A 20199-nucleotide genomic window follows, 5' to 3' on the forward strand; every position below is an offset into this window, starting at 1 on the left:
TGAGTTTGCCTGTAATGTAACCCTTGAGATGACTGATTTGCAGCTGCCCTCTTAATAGTTCCACTGCACATCAAATGTCTGAGTTGTAGTATGGGAAGATGTCGTCCTTATCAGTGGGAAGTTTTCCCAGTTATGATAACGAAAGCTTTTAATACAACAGATGAGGCAGTCATGTTGTTTAAGGTGGGAGAACATGGACTGAAGACTTTGGCAGAGGCCAACCTTCCCTTCTTTCTTTTATTTATTTACTGATAAATTTGCTTGAAACATTCAATTTGATAGCATGATTGACTGTGTGTATAGACTCATCCTTTGTGGGTGAGTGACCCACTTAAAGCATCTGGAAGAACTTGAGAACAAGGAAGATGTAATCTTTGGCTTCTCATGCCATAGTTTTATATGCAGGAGGGATTTGAAAGAGATCCTTACCTACATAGCTTCTTATTTTCTCAGAGCTGTTACCCATTAGCTTTCCATAGAACACTTAAGGTGCTTGTAATTACAGCTCCCCCTGTTTATCAGAGTGAGAATTGTGTTTGCTGTAGGCATTCTTGCAGCAGATCTCTTGTATAATAAATTTGTTACATGACTAAGACCAGGACATGCTTATATGTCCATTTTGGGGGGATGCATACCTGCTAGAAGAACATTGTTCTGCCACAAGTTTGTTAGGGGACCATTGGCAACCTCCTGAGTCTCTTTGGAGAATATTCACAGTGCCTCTTTGGTGCTCCCAGATCTGGCTTTGATACCTCAGTATGCAGTGTCTGGCCAGGGTAGGATGAGTCCAAATGCCAGAGCTGGATCTCGTCTTCTTTCCTCGTCCTGGAGGGGGTGATGCCTCTCTGAAGGTTAAGCCAAAAACTCGACAAGCTGAATGGCAAGCTGCCTGCAGCTAGCTGGTAGGAAATGCATGCATGTAGGAAAATTGGACATAGACAAGAAAATTGTAGACAAGAAAATTGTATGTATTCTTGTAATTTTTAAACTCACTTATACGGCTGCTATAAAGTGGACCATTGTATGTGTGTTCTGATTGGCACTAATTTAAAAAGCCAGCTAAACTAAACACTTCCAAATTAAGTATATAAAATTACCATGTCTAATCAAGCCCATGACTGTATAAATTTATTGCTTCTCTGGAGGTTGGCCTGGGGGATTGGAAAGGACAGTTACGAATACTATTCCCTGCAAGCACTACCTGTGAGTAACAGCTAATTCCTATTTAGAAGCTCTTTCCCCTCTAAATGTCCAGTTCAGACATAGTTTCTGTGTTAAAAAAAGGAAAAGAAAGAGTTGATTACTCTGAGACAACCACTGCTAATTCAGCCTTAGGTGGTTGGCTGCCAGGATCCCTTGCTTTAGGCACTTGTTTTTGTTTGAAATGAAATGCAGACCACTTGGGAGAGTGTGTCCAAGACATGAAGGCAGCGACCCCAAACTGTGCACATTTCTGTTATTCTAACACCATAATGCTGGATTCAGTGGGAGATTTCCAAACGCACAAAGAATTTGGACATTCAGACTGGGATTTCAGTTTTAATGTGGTTGGTCTCCAGTTAGCTTTTAGATTAAGTCACACATATGGAGAGATCAGAACAACAAAATAAGGTTGTGTTGAAAGCCAGACATTATTTGCTTTATAAACATCCTCCTAACCCTATTCCACTCTGTTAAACAGGGGAACCCAGAATTAGCACAAGGCACATGAGATATATTGCAGGAAGAAAAGAGATTTTTCTGCTGTATTAGCGAAGCATCTTTGAGATAATTTAAAGATGGGAGTGTAGAAAACTCCTATACAACCTTTAATATTAGGAGCTAATTTTGTTCTCTAATGCTGTTATCTACAGTCTGGGCTGGTATTGTCTCATGTACTTTGCCCGTAGAGTCCTGCTGAAGATGTTCCTGGCTGGGAGGTGAAAGAGAGCAGTGCCCTAATCCCAGCCAGGAGGGCAGGATGGGGTCACAGAAGAGGAGCATCTGAAGCTCTGCCTTGGTGGATTTGAAAAAAGAGATGCATTGGCATAGTCCTGTTTGTGTTGGTGTCGTTGCAATGAGTTGTGACTCGCACATACCTTGATCCCTTTTGAGCAATTGTGCAGGTGCAATTGGTCGGAGCATGCATCTTAATCAGAGAGCTTGAAGATTTTTGGCAGATCAGCGCATTGGGCTTTCACAGTGGAGTTTCCTCCTGCTCCGTAATCCCACATTACACAGGTAGAGCTGGTCAAGCCCATTTTTAAGCCATGCAATGTCTGATTTTTTGGTGTGTGAGAGTATAGAGAAGGAGCTACGTTACATTGCTGCACAGCTGGGGAACATCTGGAGAGAGCTTTTATTCCAAGGAGATTTGGAGATGTGTGGTTCTCTCATCTATCACACTACCACACATATTTGCACTTTGCTTCCATGGGGGCATCTGGCCCATAGATTAATTCTATGGGGCTCCTATGAGATCTTGCCTTTTGTGTAAATCTGGAAGCTAATAAACAGATACAGTGGCAGTTATGTTTATTCAGACAAACACAAAAATGTTGGCACAGAGAAGAAACAGGAGTGTTACTGCTCTGCATTCTGCATTGTCTGCTGATAAGTGCCTACCGATAAGTGAATCTGTTTGGTGAGATACCTAAACACAACTTGTGCCAGCAAACATACACAGGGCACAGGTATGTTTGAAGGTATATTTGAAGCTGCTCACCTGAAGAGGAGGAGGTTGGGAGTGCCTTGTTTATAAAGCTTTCCACAGCTTCTCATTCCTGGATCCATATATCCTGGATTTCAGCAATACACAACTCAGGGAGAATGTTTAATGAATGGCTTAAAATTATTGCTTATTACCAGAAAACTAGATTACACTTTGCAGCAGATTATCTGCAAAATTTTCGTTTTGGTAAATTATCATAAAAGTACAACCTAAGCTTATGTAGAAGGAAAATAGAAAGCCCTGGAGCAAAGCTTATTGAGAAGGAAAGTAAAAAGCCCTGGAGATGTACTTTTCTGTTGTGTTTCAGCTCCCAGATATTTATCAGAGACATTGAAAGTTAGCTTCTGCCTTCACAGATACATGTCCTGGAATCAGCAGGAAACTGCCCTTTCAGAGGGCAACGTTTTACCGTGCAACTTGTGTCTCCGAGAGGGCTGTGCTTAGAAGGTGCTCTGGAGCAGAGCCCTGCATCTTGTTAGAAAAATTAAGGGGGCTGGGGAGGGAGCTTAGGCACAGCCTGTGGCCTGGGTCTCTTTCAACACTCTCCAGGACAACCAGCTGCTGGTGACAAGAATCACTAGTGCTGCTGATGTGGTATTTCCTTTTGTGCTTTAAGCGAGACACACGACACCTTTGCTGCCACCATCTCCCACTGTCACTCTAGCAGCCTGTGAGGCAGCCCTACGAAAGGGGGCAGATTCCTTGCGTGCTAACCACGAGACTCCCCGAGCCCTTCTTCCCCCCTTCTTTTTTAAAGGATAAGGAGGTTTCTGTTATAGAAATCAAAGGGGAGCTGACCTCTTTGGTGATGAACAGATGAGATAAACTTCCCAGTAGCTGCATGACTTCCAAAGCATGGGCCAGTTATTGGTCGTGAAGTGATGGAGCTGGAAGGCGTGTGTGTTACTGAAGAGGGTTTTGTTTTCCCCCAACATTCTGGCTTAACAGTGTGGCAAAGTGAAATACAAAGCAGAGGAAAATGATTCAACTGCTCTGGCTTTTTCGGAAGGTCAAGGATGGTGGTTACTGGTCATGCCCTGTCCCAGGACATGGTACAGTCCCATGGATGTAACAGCCCTAAGAGTCCTTAACAGGAATTAGGGTCCTGCTGTAATGGCACTACACAGACTCAGAGAAAGGGCCCTTCCCCATGTCTCTGAATCTATAAGATGATGCTGGTCAAAGGGAAAGAGGGGGAAATGTAACAGAATAGAAGAATAATTTACACCAGACCACATGGTCATCAGTACCGCTGGGAGGAAAACCCAGGGTTACTACTTATTTTGCACATTAGAAGATCTCCAGGACTTACAGACAATCTGAAAAAGGAAATTTTCAGTTTCAGAAATACCAGAATTAAAGAGCAGTTTGGGCAACTCTTCATCAGACTATGCTGATTGTTTCACAGAGGCTCATGAGCAGTGAGTTAAGGGTCCGGAAGAAGTTAATGCAGTGCCAAAGTTGCTCTTAAAAATCACAGAATGAGTGAAGCTTCATTCATGAAGCTTACACTGGCTGAAATACAACTGTCTGGCAAGCATCCCCCCCAGCTAATTATTTGCAAATAGAAGACAAGCTTGATGCAGAGGTCATAGATAATCTCTAAATTGCTGTATCTTTGAAATCTTTGGCTTGACTGAAATAGCTCGTCAGAGCAGCGTGATTATGTGCCGCAGAAGGAGGGACACTGGAGGCAGAGGTGGCCGATGCAGCCTGTCTCCCTGATGAGGCAGGACTGCTGCCTGGGGTGTAAGCCTCCTAATGCTTTGTTTACTCTAAATTTAAACTTTCCAAGTCACGGAGCTTCCATCATTGCTACTAAGACCCTGCTTGACAGTGTAATGATTTGCTCTCAATGATTTTTCTCCACTCTGTTTTAAGCTTTCACTTTCTTTAATCCCATGACTTTTGGTTATGCATCCTTTTGTATTTCTTCAGCTTAGACCTCCTCTCCCTTTGAAGTTGACCCCACATATAGATTAAGTTTCCCACTGTTAGGAAATGTAGGTAATGGTTAATTAGGCAATATTTGTAATGCAGTTTTTATCAGGTCCTTCATCTGCTGAGCATAGTCCTACTCCTTGTGAATTGCTGTCTCTGGGCTCTTTCAAGGCTCTACCAGAGGAAATCTGGTGAATCTTGAGGTTGCCTTTTACCGTCTCAACCCCGCTGCTTCCTGTCCTACTGCCCTTGTTGGTGTTTACTATTGCCACAGCTGAGCTGGTGGAAAGGAATTTGTGTCCAATTTTCAGCTGTATTTCACAGTCTGGTGTGTTAGAGTAAGTCACCAAACGTGTGGGCATAGTTCCTTTCTGCTGACTCGCATGTAAGCTCCCATGTAAGAGTGATAAGAAATAGCTAGCAGAGCACTAAAACCACCCATAGGTCAGTGGTCAAGATTCAGGGCCTTTGTTCTCTTCTTCATTTGATGCACAGATTGAATGTGGTAATTTGGGCAAAACTGAATTACTTTCCGGTGGAGCAGGCTGGGAAATTGCTTGATAAAGCCACAGGCATGTAACCTGTATATCATCAACATGGATTTCACTTCCTCGTGTACTCGTTCCTTCCTTGTTCCTGATCCTTCAAAAATCTTCTTGCTCTATGGACTTTAATAATTCACACACATGAATAGAGATGAATGTGCAATCTGCAGATAATTAGAAGGACCTGTAAATAAGTTTGCAACTTAAAAGTGCTAAGTTTGTAGTATGTTTTAAGATAATATCAATACACAGGGTTATATAGAACCGTATCAAAATTCAAATAAAATGAGATATAAAGCAATCACAAATGCATCGTGCTGTGTGGCTTTTTAGGGAGAACTAATGCTACCTTGTTTGTTGCATTTATTTCTTCTTATTGCAATACTCACAGAGGTGCACCAATATAAGTGTTGGTATAACTCCACCATAATAGTAATACCTGGACTGAATGTGACCTAAAAATGCTTAATGATATATATATATATATATATATATATATTTACTGGTATCTTCTTGTGTAGAATTCTTCATACAAATCTCTGCCTATCTTCATTTGACTGCACACAGCTCTGATCCACTCATGCAGCTTGCTCCCTGAATTACTCTGCTCAGCAACATACAATTTGGGCAATCATTTAGTAGGGTTTCTCTGTGTAATTTCATGCCTGACTGACATGCCCTGAAGTCATCCTTATGTTCTTTGATGATGGAGGCTGTACAGAGAGCAGCCCTCTGGCAAAATCCCAGCTCCCATTGAGTTTCACTATTGGCTGCTATGGGTCCAAAGTTTCACCCTCTGCGTGTTAAATCTATGAACTACTACAAGGCACTAAGAACTGAGATAAGCTTAATTGCCTTGGGTGTTAAGCTCAGTTGTGGTTTATTTTAAGTGCGTAGGGGAAGCACTTCTTGAGTGATTTGAAGAGACAGAATAAAAATGAATGCACCCTTGGGAATGGCTGAGGACAGCCTTGTTGCAGAGTTCCTATCCAGTCCCAGATTTAAAAGGTTGTTATCTAATAAGCACAAGAAATTACTTAGCTAACGAGCACAACAGTATGAGCACGAGAAATGTGTTTCATCTGCAATGCCCACTAGGAAGACGTGGTTTTGAGCTTGAGGCTGCCCTTGCTTTAAGACCCGGGTCACTGCAGTGAGATTAATCCAGGGCATAAATCACAGGGGTTAGATTAGTGTTTGTTTTACTTGAATTCACATTTCTTTTTCTCTTATCTCTTCTAAATCTTGCAGATTCTTAGCTCAGTCACGAGCCATAGGATGGAATGGGCTTAAACAGCCACAGCTTCCCTCCTGAGCACTGGCTGTCAGCCCTCAGGCTTGATTTACCACTGAAATGTAATTATAAAATGGCACAACGCAATTAATGTGTCTTCCCTCCTCTCTCATGCCAGACAGAAATTCCTCCTCCACCTTCTCCCGTTGGAGTGATTTTTATAACATAACATCCAACGTGACTTTATTTTATGTTACTTGGGGGCCTACCAGATGACATTGACACAAACAGATGATTGTATATACTAGTTAGGGACAATTTTGTGTGTCTATAACTTCTTCTATGCAAGATCAGTTTGCTCATGGGCCTCTTTTTATTGGTTTGTTTTTGTGGTTGTGTTTTCCCATTTTTACAACTGACAGTGAGAAAAGAATAAATTGCCTAAATTTTTCCAGCCATTCATCACACCCATGTGAGCTCAGGACATTCACTACCAAGAAAACCCACAGCCTTCCTGGTGTCAACCTGGCTGATCAGCTGCAAATACTTCAGAAATGATATCTGGTATCTGCTAAAGCTCTGATCTTGCCTGGAAGTGTGATTCTGCGAGTAGGACCAGAAAGCTAAAAGTCTTGGTTTGCAAGCTAGTGTGAGTCTCACCTTTTCACACATGTTCTTCAGGGTCGCTGTGTTGCGTGGTGTTTAAGAAGATGGTGCTATGCAGCACAGACTGACGAAAGCAATGGGGAAGAAGTTTTCTGTGTATGCCAGGATAGGTGAAAATTATATACACCAGTTTTCAAGTTAACAGTAAGGCTGGTGTAACTTGGTTTTTGATTTCTTTTCCTTTTCCTTCCTTCCTTCCTTCCTTCCTTCCTTCCTTCCTTCCTTCCTTCCTTCCTTCCTTCCTTCCTTCCTTCCTTCCTTCCTTCCTTCCTTCCTTCCTTCCTTCCTTCTCTTTTCTTTCCTCTTTTCTCTCACTTTCTCTCTTTCTCACTTTCTCTTTCTCTCTTTCTCTCTGATTAAAGAGGAACAAATGCTGCTTAGGCATTTGAGACGAAATTTGCAAAGAGACTTCTTGTTGGCCTCAGTCTCTGATGAAATCCAGGGTGGTATTCTCACTGGTTTTAGTGGCACCTACTACGTAATGTTGAAGTCTTTTGAAAATCCCAGCCATGCAGTGTGAAGAGGTTTGCTGACCAAAAACCTGAGTCTGCTCTGCTGCCTTTGAGGAGAGAAAGCTTCCCTGTGGGAAAGAAAACTTTCAGGGTGTTCCTTCCTTCCTTTTGCTACATATTCATAGCACTGCCTAGGTGTAAATGCAGTCATGGCTGTGTGGTATGAGCAAATCCTTCCGGGTCCCCAGTGATTTGGAGAGGATTTCTCGCCGTATATAAAGCACTCAAGAATTGCTCCAATTGTTCCTTGCCTTGTGACATCAAAAGAGGTGTCTGCATAGAGGTCTTACTTGAATTCTTTTGCAACTCATTGGCTTTTGTATTAAATTAAATTCCATATGCTGAGTGAACAGTCAACCCTATGAGCCTAGAGGAAAGAATATGCTGCTTTTATGCATTCTAACATGGTGGTCAAGCTACGGCTAATGCTCCCAGGCACCTCCCACACTGATCACTTTTGGCCTTTCCATTGTAAGCCCTGTATTTTGGAATGAGATGCTTGCATTTTATTAAATTTGTGAGTGGAAAACAACAGCACATGTTCTCTGCTCTCTAGGAAAGGCCTGAATCATCTTGGTTTCAACTTTAAAATAAAGGTCAGACTTGAGGCAGGCACAAAATCTTGCATGTGTCAGTCCCGAAGGTGAAAGCTTTAGGAAGTTGCAAGGAACCGTGGAATGGGGCAATTCCAAATTGCACTTGAAACTGGAGCAGCTGTTGTTCAGAGGGTGACATTCAGAGCTATAATGCTAAAGATAATATATATTATGTTCAGGGAGAACTCAAAAATAGATAGTCACTGAGGCAGATAGAAATTTGGGTGGCATGCGGTGGCCTTTATGTAAATGGCACAGGGATGAGATTGTGGGAAAGTCCAAACATTGAGGTGGGTACAAGAAAGGGAAATAGGGAGGCATCTGAGGGAGTTTCTGAGAGAGGATTTTCCAGCGACTCCTTGCAAGTGAAAAATTAATTGTTTTGGGACTGGAATTCACTGCTCTGTATTGCAGGGACTTAGTGAGGCTGCTGGATTACCTCGCTCTGCGGTCTCAAAACGCTCTGACAGGTTCATGTGTGTCAGGCAAACATTATGGTAATTTTAGCGCTGTAGGGGCTCTACAGGAGTATACCTAAGTCATCCAGCTGAATTTAAAACTTAATTACTGCCCCACTTAACAATATTCCCTCCCCACACTTCTGCTCTAGAGGATCATAGGGTTAAAAAATATCATTAATCTTTCTTAATGAAGCTATTTTCTAGCAGGAGACAGAATGTCTTGCCCCTGTGGATTCTGAGACAGAGTTTTTATGAGTGTTATGAATGGGCAAGTGGGAAGCAAGAGCCAGAGGAAAAGCAGTGTGAAAAAACGGGACCAGGGCCCAAAATACGGGTGGTGGGAGGACCTCCGACCCACAGACCCTTGCTGAGTTGAGCTAAAAGGAAAGCAAAAGGCATGGGGAAGAGGAGCGAGCCTTATTAAAAACTGAATAAGTTGGCTATGTAACAGCATTCCCACCACAACGACTAATTATTGGAATACCAGCTATTGCCAAAACTTTCATATAACCAAGAAGAGAGCTCCTTTGAAACCTGTGGTTGAAACTGTGATTCTCTAGAGGAATCTAAAGCAGAACAGCGTGGGCAGAGCTTGGGCCTCTGTTTTTAATTGTCAAGGCTTTTCCTGGGACATGCTGCTGGTACTGCCTTATACTACAATTAAATTGCATGCGAATGTTTCAAAATCTCTGTGACCGGCCCAATGCAAAGCCCTCCTTTTGCATGCATGAAAGGAAAAGAAATGACACTCATTAAAACAGTGCAAGCTTTACTCCTCTCTTTTATCGCATGGTTCCTTCAGTACCCATCACGTTAAGCTGGGTAATATAATTATTGCTGGAGCCAGTTAAGGAGGCAGGGATTGCCATGCCCTTCTCCAGCTTGTCTGCATTTGACAATCCTTTTGGGAGATACTGAAGTGCTTTCGTTTTTCTGTCTCTTGTGCGCATCTGTGTGCATCCCGTGCTGCAGAAGATGCTGGACGAGTGCCAGGACAGACGGAGCTGCCAGTTCCTTGTCAATAGCCGGCTGTTTGGCGCAGATCCGTGCCCTGGAACCGGCAAATACCTCCTCGTGTGGTACAAGTGCAGGCCAAGTGAGTATCTCTCCATCAAATCTGTTTGCTCTGGCGAGACCAAAACAATTTTGTGCTTGATCCTTTCCAGCGAGACCTTCTGGGACTTTTTGTTCCCTTCCACCTTTATTTTCAGTGTAACATAACCCCTGGGTGCAGCGCGTTTCCCCTCTCCCCCTCACTTGCTGCACTGCTCTTATGCTGCTGCTTCATCTCTTCCCATCCTGCTGGCAGCCCGCGGAGCAGATTGTTTTTGCAGGTGCCAGTGGAAGCCTTTGCCAAGCCTTAGCTCATGCTGCCCTGCAACGCTGTTGGCAGTGAGGGGGTTGCTTCAGCTCCTATCCAGTTCCAGGCATAGGAGCAGGCTGCCCCGAGGAGCTGTGGGTGCCCCATCCCTGGCAGTGCCCAAGGCCGGGCTGGATGGGGCTGGGGGCAGCCTGGGCTGGTGGGAGGTGTCCCTGCCCATGGCAGGGGGCTGGAACTGGATGGGCTTTAAGGTCCCCTCCAACCCAAACCATTCTGCAATCTGGGATGCCCCTCCTGTCCCACTGGGACTTGTCCCCTCTCTGCCTGCCCATGGCAGTGTAGTGACAGCCTGGGTGGGTGAAAATTTTGGATTCAGGTGCCTGAGGCAGACAGTTAAGAGAGCTGAGCAATGAGAAACTCACCTGCCCACACCATGCCACAATCCAGCTTTTAATTGCTTCCAGATCAGGCTGGGTGACATCAAACTGTATTTTGTGGGATCTCATTAGCTGTGTTTAAATTAAATGGGGTCAGTGCCTGGGTACTGGGAGTACAATTGTGCATGCTGCAGAGGAGCGTGGTTTTGGATCGGGACAACCAACAGTCTCTTAGCCAATTCCTGGCTCTGCTGGGAGATTCAGCGTGATTCCTTGAGCAATTTGGAAGCAGGCACATTAGTTTGGAGACAGATCAGGTCTATTGGTGGCCAAAGAGTGGCAACTGATTTCATACAGAGAATAGACCCTGACACTATTATTAATCCAGACATTTCAGACCAAGCCCTTTTGACGACATAAATAACATGGTTCCAGCATCTCATTGGCAAAATTCTAGGGGGAAAAATATATATAAAATAAAAAAGTTTGCACAGGGAAGAAAAACATACCTGATTTCTGAAAGGGTTTGAAACAACAGCAAAAACATCCAAAAACTGAGCTGCAGAGAAGACTTTTTGCCCCAGCACGTAGAGACCTGTGCTAATGAAATGAAGGGATCTGGCAGGATCTGTGAGGAATTCAAATGAAAAGTAGGTAATGAAGCACCTGCACTTACTGTGGGGTTTTCATGAGTGATTGGAACATCCCTCGTTAGTTGAGAAGCGCATCTCTGTGAAGCAGGAGCGATTAGCAGGGTGTTCTGACAAGTCCTCATAAACTTGGAGGTTTTATATCAAAGCTCACTTGAGAAATCTGACTATTGAGGCCCGTGCTGAACTTCTGAAGGCACTTCAGGATCCCATCTGTGCATAAATATTTATGGCTTGGCATTCTTTGCTAATTACAGCTATGCTAGAAAAGAAGGAGTTTGTGTGTGTGCTGGGTAAGTGATTTTCCTGAAAGAGAGCAGGGGAAGTTGCTTGAAAACATTTCCCCAAGACATTTTTTTTTTTTCAGACAGCTCCAGGGTAGGGTAAAACTGGGTAACCTGACAGAAACTGTTATTCACTGAGCAAACTTTTAATCAGAACCCAGTGGATTAATAACAAGGTTTGAAATATGTGAGGATTAGCCTTGCACAGAGATACCAGGACACATTCAACCTTTCCTTGATGATTCAATGCTTTAATTTTAAGTCTCAGAAAAAGAGCCTAATGCTTGTTTGAGTCTGATAATCATGTCTTTTCACCCTTCTGTTAGGAGAATGTTAATGAAAAGACTGGTGAGGATGGATCCACAGAATGCAAAATACAGGACTCTGAGAAATTTTGGTTGTCTCTTTTGAGCATTGAGTACTTGAGTATTGTTTATGAGTTATTAATGAATTCAGTGGAAGGTCTTCATGCTTAAGAATTGATCCCCAAAGCTGTGGTCCCATGAAGCGTTGCTCCAGAAAGTCTGAGCACCCATAACTGTAACTGAAGACTACCTGAGGGTCATTTTCAGGAGCTCACTGCCTGCTTTGATCCATGCTTTGATCCATTATTTTATCAAAAGATGTGTGCAATTTTTTGGACTATGCCTCTGTTCCTGGCTTTGTCATTCTTAACAGTATACATGACTGAAGTGCTCTAATAAGAAGCCACTTACGGTCTGAATTGTCCTCTAAATATATTTGTCTGTTTTCTTTGCCTATTGAGGGAGCCCGATGTGGTGCTACTGAACCATGGCTAAGTGCCCACCTAGGTAGAAGGAACGGGAGTTTTCCTGTATACAGGTATGAAAAGCACTTTGGGAAGAGGCCTTCAGAGTTTGGACAGAACATCTTTAATATAAATAAAGGATGCCCAAGCCCTCCCAGTTTCAGATTCATGCTGGAGCCTTGAAAGGCCCCAAAATAGATTCAGTTACCTGAAAAGAAAGTCTTTCTTGAAAGGAAGCAAAATTGAAGTTAGTGGCCTTTACTTGTACTTTTGCTGAAGAATAACTAGATGATGCAGTTATCCCCTCCAGCCACTGTCACTGCAGTTTTGCCTCTCTGACATTACATTGCATTTGAAATTTAATGTTTTCAGTGCTCACTGGCTGTATGGGGTTCATTCACAAGGCAAGGTGCTATTTTGGTTCCTCATGGGCAGAATTTCAAGGAGATGAACAGTATATCATGCCGAAACTGAAAGCCCTACATTTTCCAAATGGTGAAGACTGCTTTCCAAGTGGTGGAAACTTTAAGCGGTGCTCGCTTAACCAGAAGCAGTAAGAAATTCAATAGCTTGTGTGTTTTTGGGAAGTGTTGAGCTAATTCTGGTCCCCTGTGATCCAGTGGCTGGATTTGGAGTCTAGGGAGCACTTATCTGCATGTACAGGACTCAGATATGTACCTGGGACTGCTTTTAAATGGCAGAAGTTTGGCAGTCCTGTGTATTCTCTCTGCTTGTAAATAAATACACTCTGTGTATGTATACTTTTAACTCTAAGGTACAGAATCGTTAATGAGATCAGAAATGATCAATAAAATCCCGGCAGCTTGGGGTAAGGGAGACTTATTTATTGCTTCTATGTGGCTTGAGGGCCAAGGTTCAACAAAGTATATAGGGGCCTAGCTTTTTGTTTCTTTTCCCAATGCATGTGGGCCTTAGTTTTGAATATGCACCAGCGTTTTGGGAAGATGCTCATAAGTACAGTACAGGTCTCAGCAGGGCACAGTTATGACTTGTGCCTTTAAACTTGGAGGCACCTTTGTAAATCATCCCGGTACCTACAGGCCCAACAGAGCCCTCCCAAGGAGTCCCTGCAGGACAAGGTTGGCAGATGTCACTGCCGGCAGTGAAACCTGAAGCTGTTCTTTGCTATTGTCGACAGATCCTCAAAGCGTGCCAGAGAGCTGCTGTGGGCACAGGATTTCCATCACTCATGTTATTACACCTCTGTTGAGGGACAGGCCAAGCAGGCCAACCCGAGCAACTCCCAGGCCCAGTCTGGGATTTAGCGCTGGCCAGGAATGGTTTCCAATAGAAAGTCTGGATGTGGCCACCCTGTTTTAGAGGCTAACAAAGTTCGTGAGAATGGCTGCAGGCTCTTCCATGCCAGTTGGCCTCAGTGCCAGAGAATTGGCACATTTAATTTATCAGGGCTGAGGCAGCCTGAGATCTATGTCCAAAACACACCAAAGCCTAGGATCAGGCCCTGAGCACACAGAGGATTTCATTCTCCAGGGTACCTTTCAGGATCATTAAAAAATTGCACACAAATCCAATTATTTCTCAGGTAACATGCTGATTTGATTTAGACCCATTAAGTATAATTACAGGGCAGGCTGCAGGAACATATAATTAGAGGGAATTGACATACTATTTAATTGGTCTAACATGAATTCCCTCTAACTGAAATCTGGATTCACCAATATTATTTAAACAATTCAGTGCTTGTTCATCCCCCTACTTCAGAGACAGATCGTGTGTTGTTGTAAGCTAGGAAATATTTGCTGTGTGCCTGACTTTCCAGAGGGGCTGCGAGATCTGACCCTGGCTGGGAAGAGACTCATTGGGGCTGCCCAAACCATGCCATTGCAGCATTTTACCAGGTTGGTTGCTGCTCTGGCTATTGCAGGAGCAGGGATCGAACTGTCCCTGCAGAGCATCTGTTTGCCCATGGTGGCTTTTGTGGTTGTTTCTTTTTGGCTTTCTATTTCAAAAGTGTTAGTGCTCCTGGACAAAATGAAGACATAAATGCTTGCTTGTCTCTGCTAAAGGATTATTTAGGATGAGATCTGTTTGGGTGGCCATTCACTGGCAATACTATTGAGAGAAGAGAGGGCTTCAACCCTGCTTTTGTGACTTCCCCTCTGAGTGCCCTGCATGTTACCTTTTCCTGGTCTCCTTTGCACCCAAGAGATGCCACTGCCACATTGTCCTGGATGCGCTGTCCCCTTCTCAGCTCTGAATGTGATGCTCTAGTGACATTTCCCTCTTTCCTACCAGGCAGTTAATATTTTAGCTTATGACTTCAAGGAATCTGGTAGACAGACCCTCCATCCATTTATTTATTTATTTTTAGTTATTATTGTTTTTATTTCATTTTAAAACGCTGAGTGGCGCAGCTGGGTGTGATAATGGGAGGCCGGTAGGTGTGAGGCCTCCCCATGTTCATTGTCATGTAGCAAAGTGTAAATCCAAGCTTTGCTGCTCTCCCTTCTATTCACAAATACAAGCCTAAAACCTTTTGAAGTTTCAGAAAGCCTGGATCGTGACCTGGTCTCCAATTGCAGCTCAAATCCCTCTGTAACAATACAAGAACATATTTGTGAAAGGCACAAGGCTCTGAGAAATGCATCTGGGAAGCCTGCATTTGTTGGCAAAGGGTAAAGTGCCAAAAGTTTTTATGGGGTAGGAGGAGGAAAGGGCTTGAGGGGAGGTCATTTTGTTCTAGTTCAGGGCCTGTAGCTTTGATTTATGAGGAAACTTTTGTGCTGAAAATTGACCTGGGCAAACGTTTATAACAGAGCAGGCATTTATTCTCTAAGCCATAGATTTAATTCTAATTTAAGAAGTCCAGTTAATTCTTGTGAACTGCAATGACTGTGTTTCAAACTTGGGAATGCCCATCCTGATGTTCTTGCCAAAATTTTACTCAGATAACTCTATTTTTCTTAACAGCACTAGTCAATTCTAATTAGAAGGCAATTGAATTTTGAAATCAATTAGAAATTAATTCTAATGAGATCTTCTTCTGATAAAAAAGTTGTCTTCAAGTTTGCAGCCTATCAGATGGTGATGTAGCTGCTGTACTGTGTCCCAGAAGTAGCTGCCTTTTGGCGAGGATGTGCTTTTTTTTATTTTTTATTTTATTTTTTTCTGTCAGTGGTACTTCAAAACCTTTATAAACAGCAGAATTGCATTACTTGCGGCAGAGCTTTGCAGCTATCAAAGAATTGCAAAGAGTCATTCACCATAGTGGTGATTCCCAGTTGCTGGTGAAGTTGAAGCTGCCTTTTATATCTTGGGGAATTGGTTGGGTCTGCTCTCACCTATCAAATGGATTAACTAAAAAGTCTGGGAAGGGCATTATGGAAGGAAGACCTAGGATTGCAGTGAATGCATCTTGTGTGCCTTTTAATTTCTGTGTGATCTGTTCCTATAATACTGACTTCAGTGCGAGCTTTGCCACTGACTTTTCTGGGCTGAGGATTACATCTTTTCTGTTAAATTTGGTGAATGCTGCCTGAAAAGCCTGGTCTTGTTACACATCCTTTAAGCTTTCACTCCCTGAGCAGAATTTGTAAATGCTGTGAGCAAGAACAGCAGGCCATGGAAAGACAGTCTTTGTAGAAAGTGCAGATGAGAGCAAAGAGGGACCTGAATATATCCCTGGTCCCTTTAACACTGGTGATTGATTTTAGTGCTGGGATAGATTGGTAATTCAGTAGTTATCAACCCTTTCAGAAAAGCATTAATCTCCTTCATAAGACAGCTTTATTGGTGGCAGGAGAAGTTCACTGTATTGTTCGCTGCATGGCTTTTTGGTGGGCCAGGCTTTCTAAAGCAGCGCGGCGGAGTGTGAGCTGTTAAAATGGCACATCCTTCTGGCCCAGCCACTGAGGCAGTAAAATAGGTCTTTTACCTCCTGCATTCATCAGCTTGCTCTCGCTTATCTGTATTAGTTCAAAACTGTTAAGGTGGTGCAGGGAGGGGAAATTTATAAGGGCAATTGTTGTGGTTTAACCCGGCTGGCAGCTAAACACCACACAGCCGTTCGCTCACCCTCCCCCCTCCCTCTCTGGGATGGGGGGAGAGAAACGGGAAAGTGAAGCCTGTGAGTTGAGATAAAGACAGTTTATTAAGACAGGAAAATAATAATAACAATAATAATAATAATAGTGATAATGGTAATAGTATTAACAATAATAATGTGTAAGAAAACAAGTGATGCACAATGCAATTGCTCACCACCCGCTGACCGATGCCCAGCCTATTCCCGAGCAGCCGGCCCCCCCACCCCGGCCAGCCACCCCTATATATTGTTTAGCATGACGTCAGATGGTATGGAATACCCCTTTGGCCAGTTTGGGTCAGCTGTCCTGGGTCTGTCCCCTCCCAGCTCCTGCTGCACCCCCAGCCTGCTCGCTGGCAGGACAGAGCAAGAAGCCGAAAAGTCCTTGGCCTGGTGTAAACACTGCTCTGCAACAATTAAAACATCAGCATGTTATCAGCGCTCTTCTCATCCTAATCCAAAACATAGCACCCTACCAGCTACTATGAGCTACTTAACTCTGTCCTAACTGGAACCAGGACAGCAATAAAACTTCAGGCAGCAAACTCCGTAGTGATGAAAAGGTGTAAATAAAGGAACGCTATAAATAACAGAGGACAGATCCATCAGCCTGCGATTTGGGTCAGAGAAACGTTAATGCTAACGATTACTATTGTTTTAAGCCATTGATGCACGGAGATTTTCAGAGGCTGTGCAATAGCCCTGTCTCTGTAGCACAGCAATCATTTGACTGTCAGGAGCAGGATTAAGAGGACCCCGTGATATCGTTCTCAGTGAGTGCTGAGGTTATTTGTCAGTCGCTGTCCCCAAGGTGTGTGAGTAGAGGAAAGAGAAAGAAACCACTGCTGACCTGGGAGAGTTAAAAAAAAGAAAAAATAAAAGATCCCAGTTCTCTTTCAAACTCCTCAGTCAGGCCTGATAAAAAGGAGAACAGAGAGGTGGTGAAGAGCAGGATGTGGATATAAAGTTTGCTGGGTCACGTCTCCAGTATCCAGATGTGGACCACTGAGAAAGACACATTCTCTTGGCTCTCCGCTTCCATTCTGCCTGAACTGTATACATCATAGGCTGTGACTTTTACAGATGTCTTTTGTTCATTGGCATTCAAGTTTTCTTTGAGGTCTGAGGTGGAAAATTAAAAAAAGAAAGAAAGAAAAATGAGAAAACCCTTTAAACCCTTTTAAGCTGTGGATCTTCAGTGAAGGACAAGAAAAGGATACGCTATCATTTTTCTTTGCAGAGATGGGTGAGTAGATGGCATTGCCAGAAGCAACTGGTAGCCTCTGCCCTGAGGCACAACAGGTTTCAGGAGATGCAGCACATCCTTGGGTATTGTTAACACCAGTGATACGTTCCTGGGCTGAGGATGGAGGCTGCAATGTGGATGGCACTTCGGGTGTGACGTGTGAAACAAAGTGATCTGGGAGCCTTCTCCCCACAAAAGCAAGGCTGGGCCCTTGGGGTGTTTAAACACAGGGGAACTAGGGCCCAGGTTTTTGAGAATGAAAACCCTAAATCCAAGTCTCAGCATGGTCCAATTGTGACAGAGGTTGTCAAGCTTTGGATGGTAGATTTCAAGATTTTCTGGTGAGTTTTCTGGCAGACTGGACAAGGAAAGCATATCCCAGTAACAATATGCTTAATAAATCCAACTGAAATGCTGCAAACATTTACTTTTATGGAAGTCTGGATCTGTTATATTGAAGCCACAGTTTAAACCATGTGTGTAGGTCTCACAGAGCAAGAAGCAGAACAGAGAGGTAAATTCATGCAGTACTTCTGCAGGGAGTCCTGTATATGGAGTTATTCAGGACAGAAAATATAAATCAGTTGCTCTCCTCAAATAAAAAAATGGAAAAAATGCAGGGAAGAATAAGTATGAAAAGTACTGGGATAGACATGTGGTAATGAACTCTTTCCAATATTGTGAATATTTTTTCCATATCAGTCCCACATTTGGTTTTCAGATTTATGATACATTTTTAAAATAGGAATTTACTGATATTTTCAAGTTTTTATGATACTACTGGCACATCAAGCTCTTCTCAGTTACTTTTGCTTTTCTGACTACTTAAATAGCACCAGAGGTTGTCACCTAATCATGTCTCCAAGAGCTGGGATATCCAAGAGCTAAGATATCCAAGGTAGTGAGACTTACAGGAATTTGGGAGATTTGGTAACTGTGCATTTCTCCTAGCTACATTTTTCCTTCCTAGACAAAGCCATTGAGGGAATGCTGCGTGTTTAATTATTTAGGAAACCAGCAAACCAGCTTTTAATCTAGTAGGCCTCATTTTCCCTTGTTTTATGCTCTAGGCAACCCCATGGATTTTATGCAAAAGTATGAATCAGTTATCCTTTTAATGTTCCCATGTTAGAATTATTAGCACCATTATTTTGACATTTGGAGAAGACTTTTTATGATATAAAAGACTAAATTCTCCCTTCCAGCTATTTTAATAGTAATATTTGCACCACCACTGGAAAAGATGAACAAAAGTGCCGTGAGCAGATGAACTAATTAAGTCTTTTTATTTACATATTCAAGTAATTTTTTTCCTTGGTGCATCCCTTCCATCTTTTCATTGCAGTAGCAAAAGTTTTCACCATGCTTTCTATTTTACCTCCTATAGTGTAGCTCTCCAGATCTATAGCCACGTTAATCAGCTGGGTATTACTTACATCCATGCTGGTTGGTTGGTGGGACAGTGCAACAATAAGTAACAGCTTTGGCACTAATTAGGCTCTCTTCTGTACCTGGCTACACGTTTATATAAAACATATAGGGCCTTAAACTGCCTTTGTCACCTCAGCTTTTCTGGCACATTTTGCTGATGTTTAGCCAGCAGGTTCTCAAGTCATTGGAAGGGGGACTAATAAATGGCAGGGCAGAGGGTCAGGCAGAAGAAAAGCCATTCGACTGAATGCTTACTTCAGAGAATTAGCCCAAAATTCATTAGTGGGAGAAGTGGGACAAGAATTAAATTCATCCCTGGCTCCCAAGGGTTTTGTTTAACTCTCATCTCACAGCCTAGTGTATATACTTCAATAATGCTCTATTCTTCTTTAGATAACCATATACTTCTGTCCAGTGGGAAAGTGCAACTAGGTGCATCAGAACTCGACTTTGGAAATGAAATGTAGCAGTTAATTTGCAACACTGCCAGACTTTATGGAGCAGAATACAAAAAGACAACTACTTCAGACTAATGAAAGTGACAGTGGGGAAAGGCTCCTCTTAAACACTGCAAATTGGATGGGTGCATCAGGCTTGTAATTTTAAAGGAATCTGACAAGGTCGTTTACAAAGAACAATCTTCTTACTTGTCGAAACAGTTTCAGACCTCCAGAACTTAGCAGTCTTGAGTTTTCAGGGTACTTCTGAAGCTGGCAAACTGCCTATTTGGTATAACTCTGGACTGTCAACGACTTTGCACCTTTCTGAGTTTCAGATTAGCTTCTGCAGAAGTAAGTGGTGTGCTCCATGCCATTGAGGGTAGCAAACTTTAGTTTTTAAAAGTTAAATTAGAGCATCTTCAAAACAAGTTTCTCAAAGGGAAGTTCGAACTTAAATGATGTTAAAAGATATGTATTTGAAAATATATCAGTTTGTGATATTCTCACGTATTTATGCTCCAAATTAAAGGGCCCAAATAACAAAGACTGTGAATGTTGAAATGAGGGAATGACCAGATCATCCACAGCTTAAGTGCTTCTGGGGGAGTCAGAGGAGTGTCTGTACCCGAGGACTATAGAAATCTTAGCTGTCTTGGAAAGATCTTCTTTAGCCATACCTGCCTAAGGAAATACTGACTTGATTGATATGAATTTATTCAAATCCTGACATGAATGAAAAGTTCTCATTAGTGGCAGGTTGACACAGATGCAGGGGAAGTCCTGAAACTCAGGATATGAGGTGCATCTCTCATAAATGAAAGGAAATCAGAAGAAAACTAAAAGCAAGGAGCCAGAGCAACGTGCACTGCTCCAAACAATAGGCAGTTGCAGCTGTGAGGATTTTCTGATCCATTTTGACCTATTTGCATTTGGGGACTTAGAGGGCAGAA

General features: G+C 42.9%; 1 protein-coding gene across 8 annotated transcripts in view; it reads left to right on the forward strand.

Annotated features, from left to right (window-relative positions):
* Positions 1–20199, forward strand: part of EVA1A (eva-1 homolog A, regulator of programmed cell death) — a 201607-nt gene that overhangs the window by 56458 nt on the left and 124950 nt on the right. For 6 of the 8 annotated variants that reach the window (XM_013194549.3, XM_066995032.1, XM_048065717.2 and 3 more), the window contains one exon: positions 9638–9761. The exons of 1 other annotated variant lie outside the window; for it this stretch is intronic. In XM_013194549.3, the coding sequence (XP_013050003.1) occupies positions 9638–9761 (124 nt within the window). The remainder of the gene's footprint in view (positions 1–9637; positions 9762–20199) is intronic. One more of the 8 variants, XM_048065714.2, reaches the window with a different exon arrangement.

This window comes from Anser cygnoides, chromosome 3, assembly GCF_040182565.1.
Source record: "Anser cygnoides isolate HZ-2024a breed goose chromosome 3, Taihu_goose_T2T_genome, whole genome shotgun sequence".
Classification (NCBI taxonomy): Eukaryota; Metazoa; Chordata; class Aves; order Anseriformes; family Anatidae; genus Anser; species Anser cygnoides.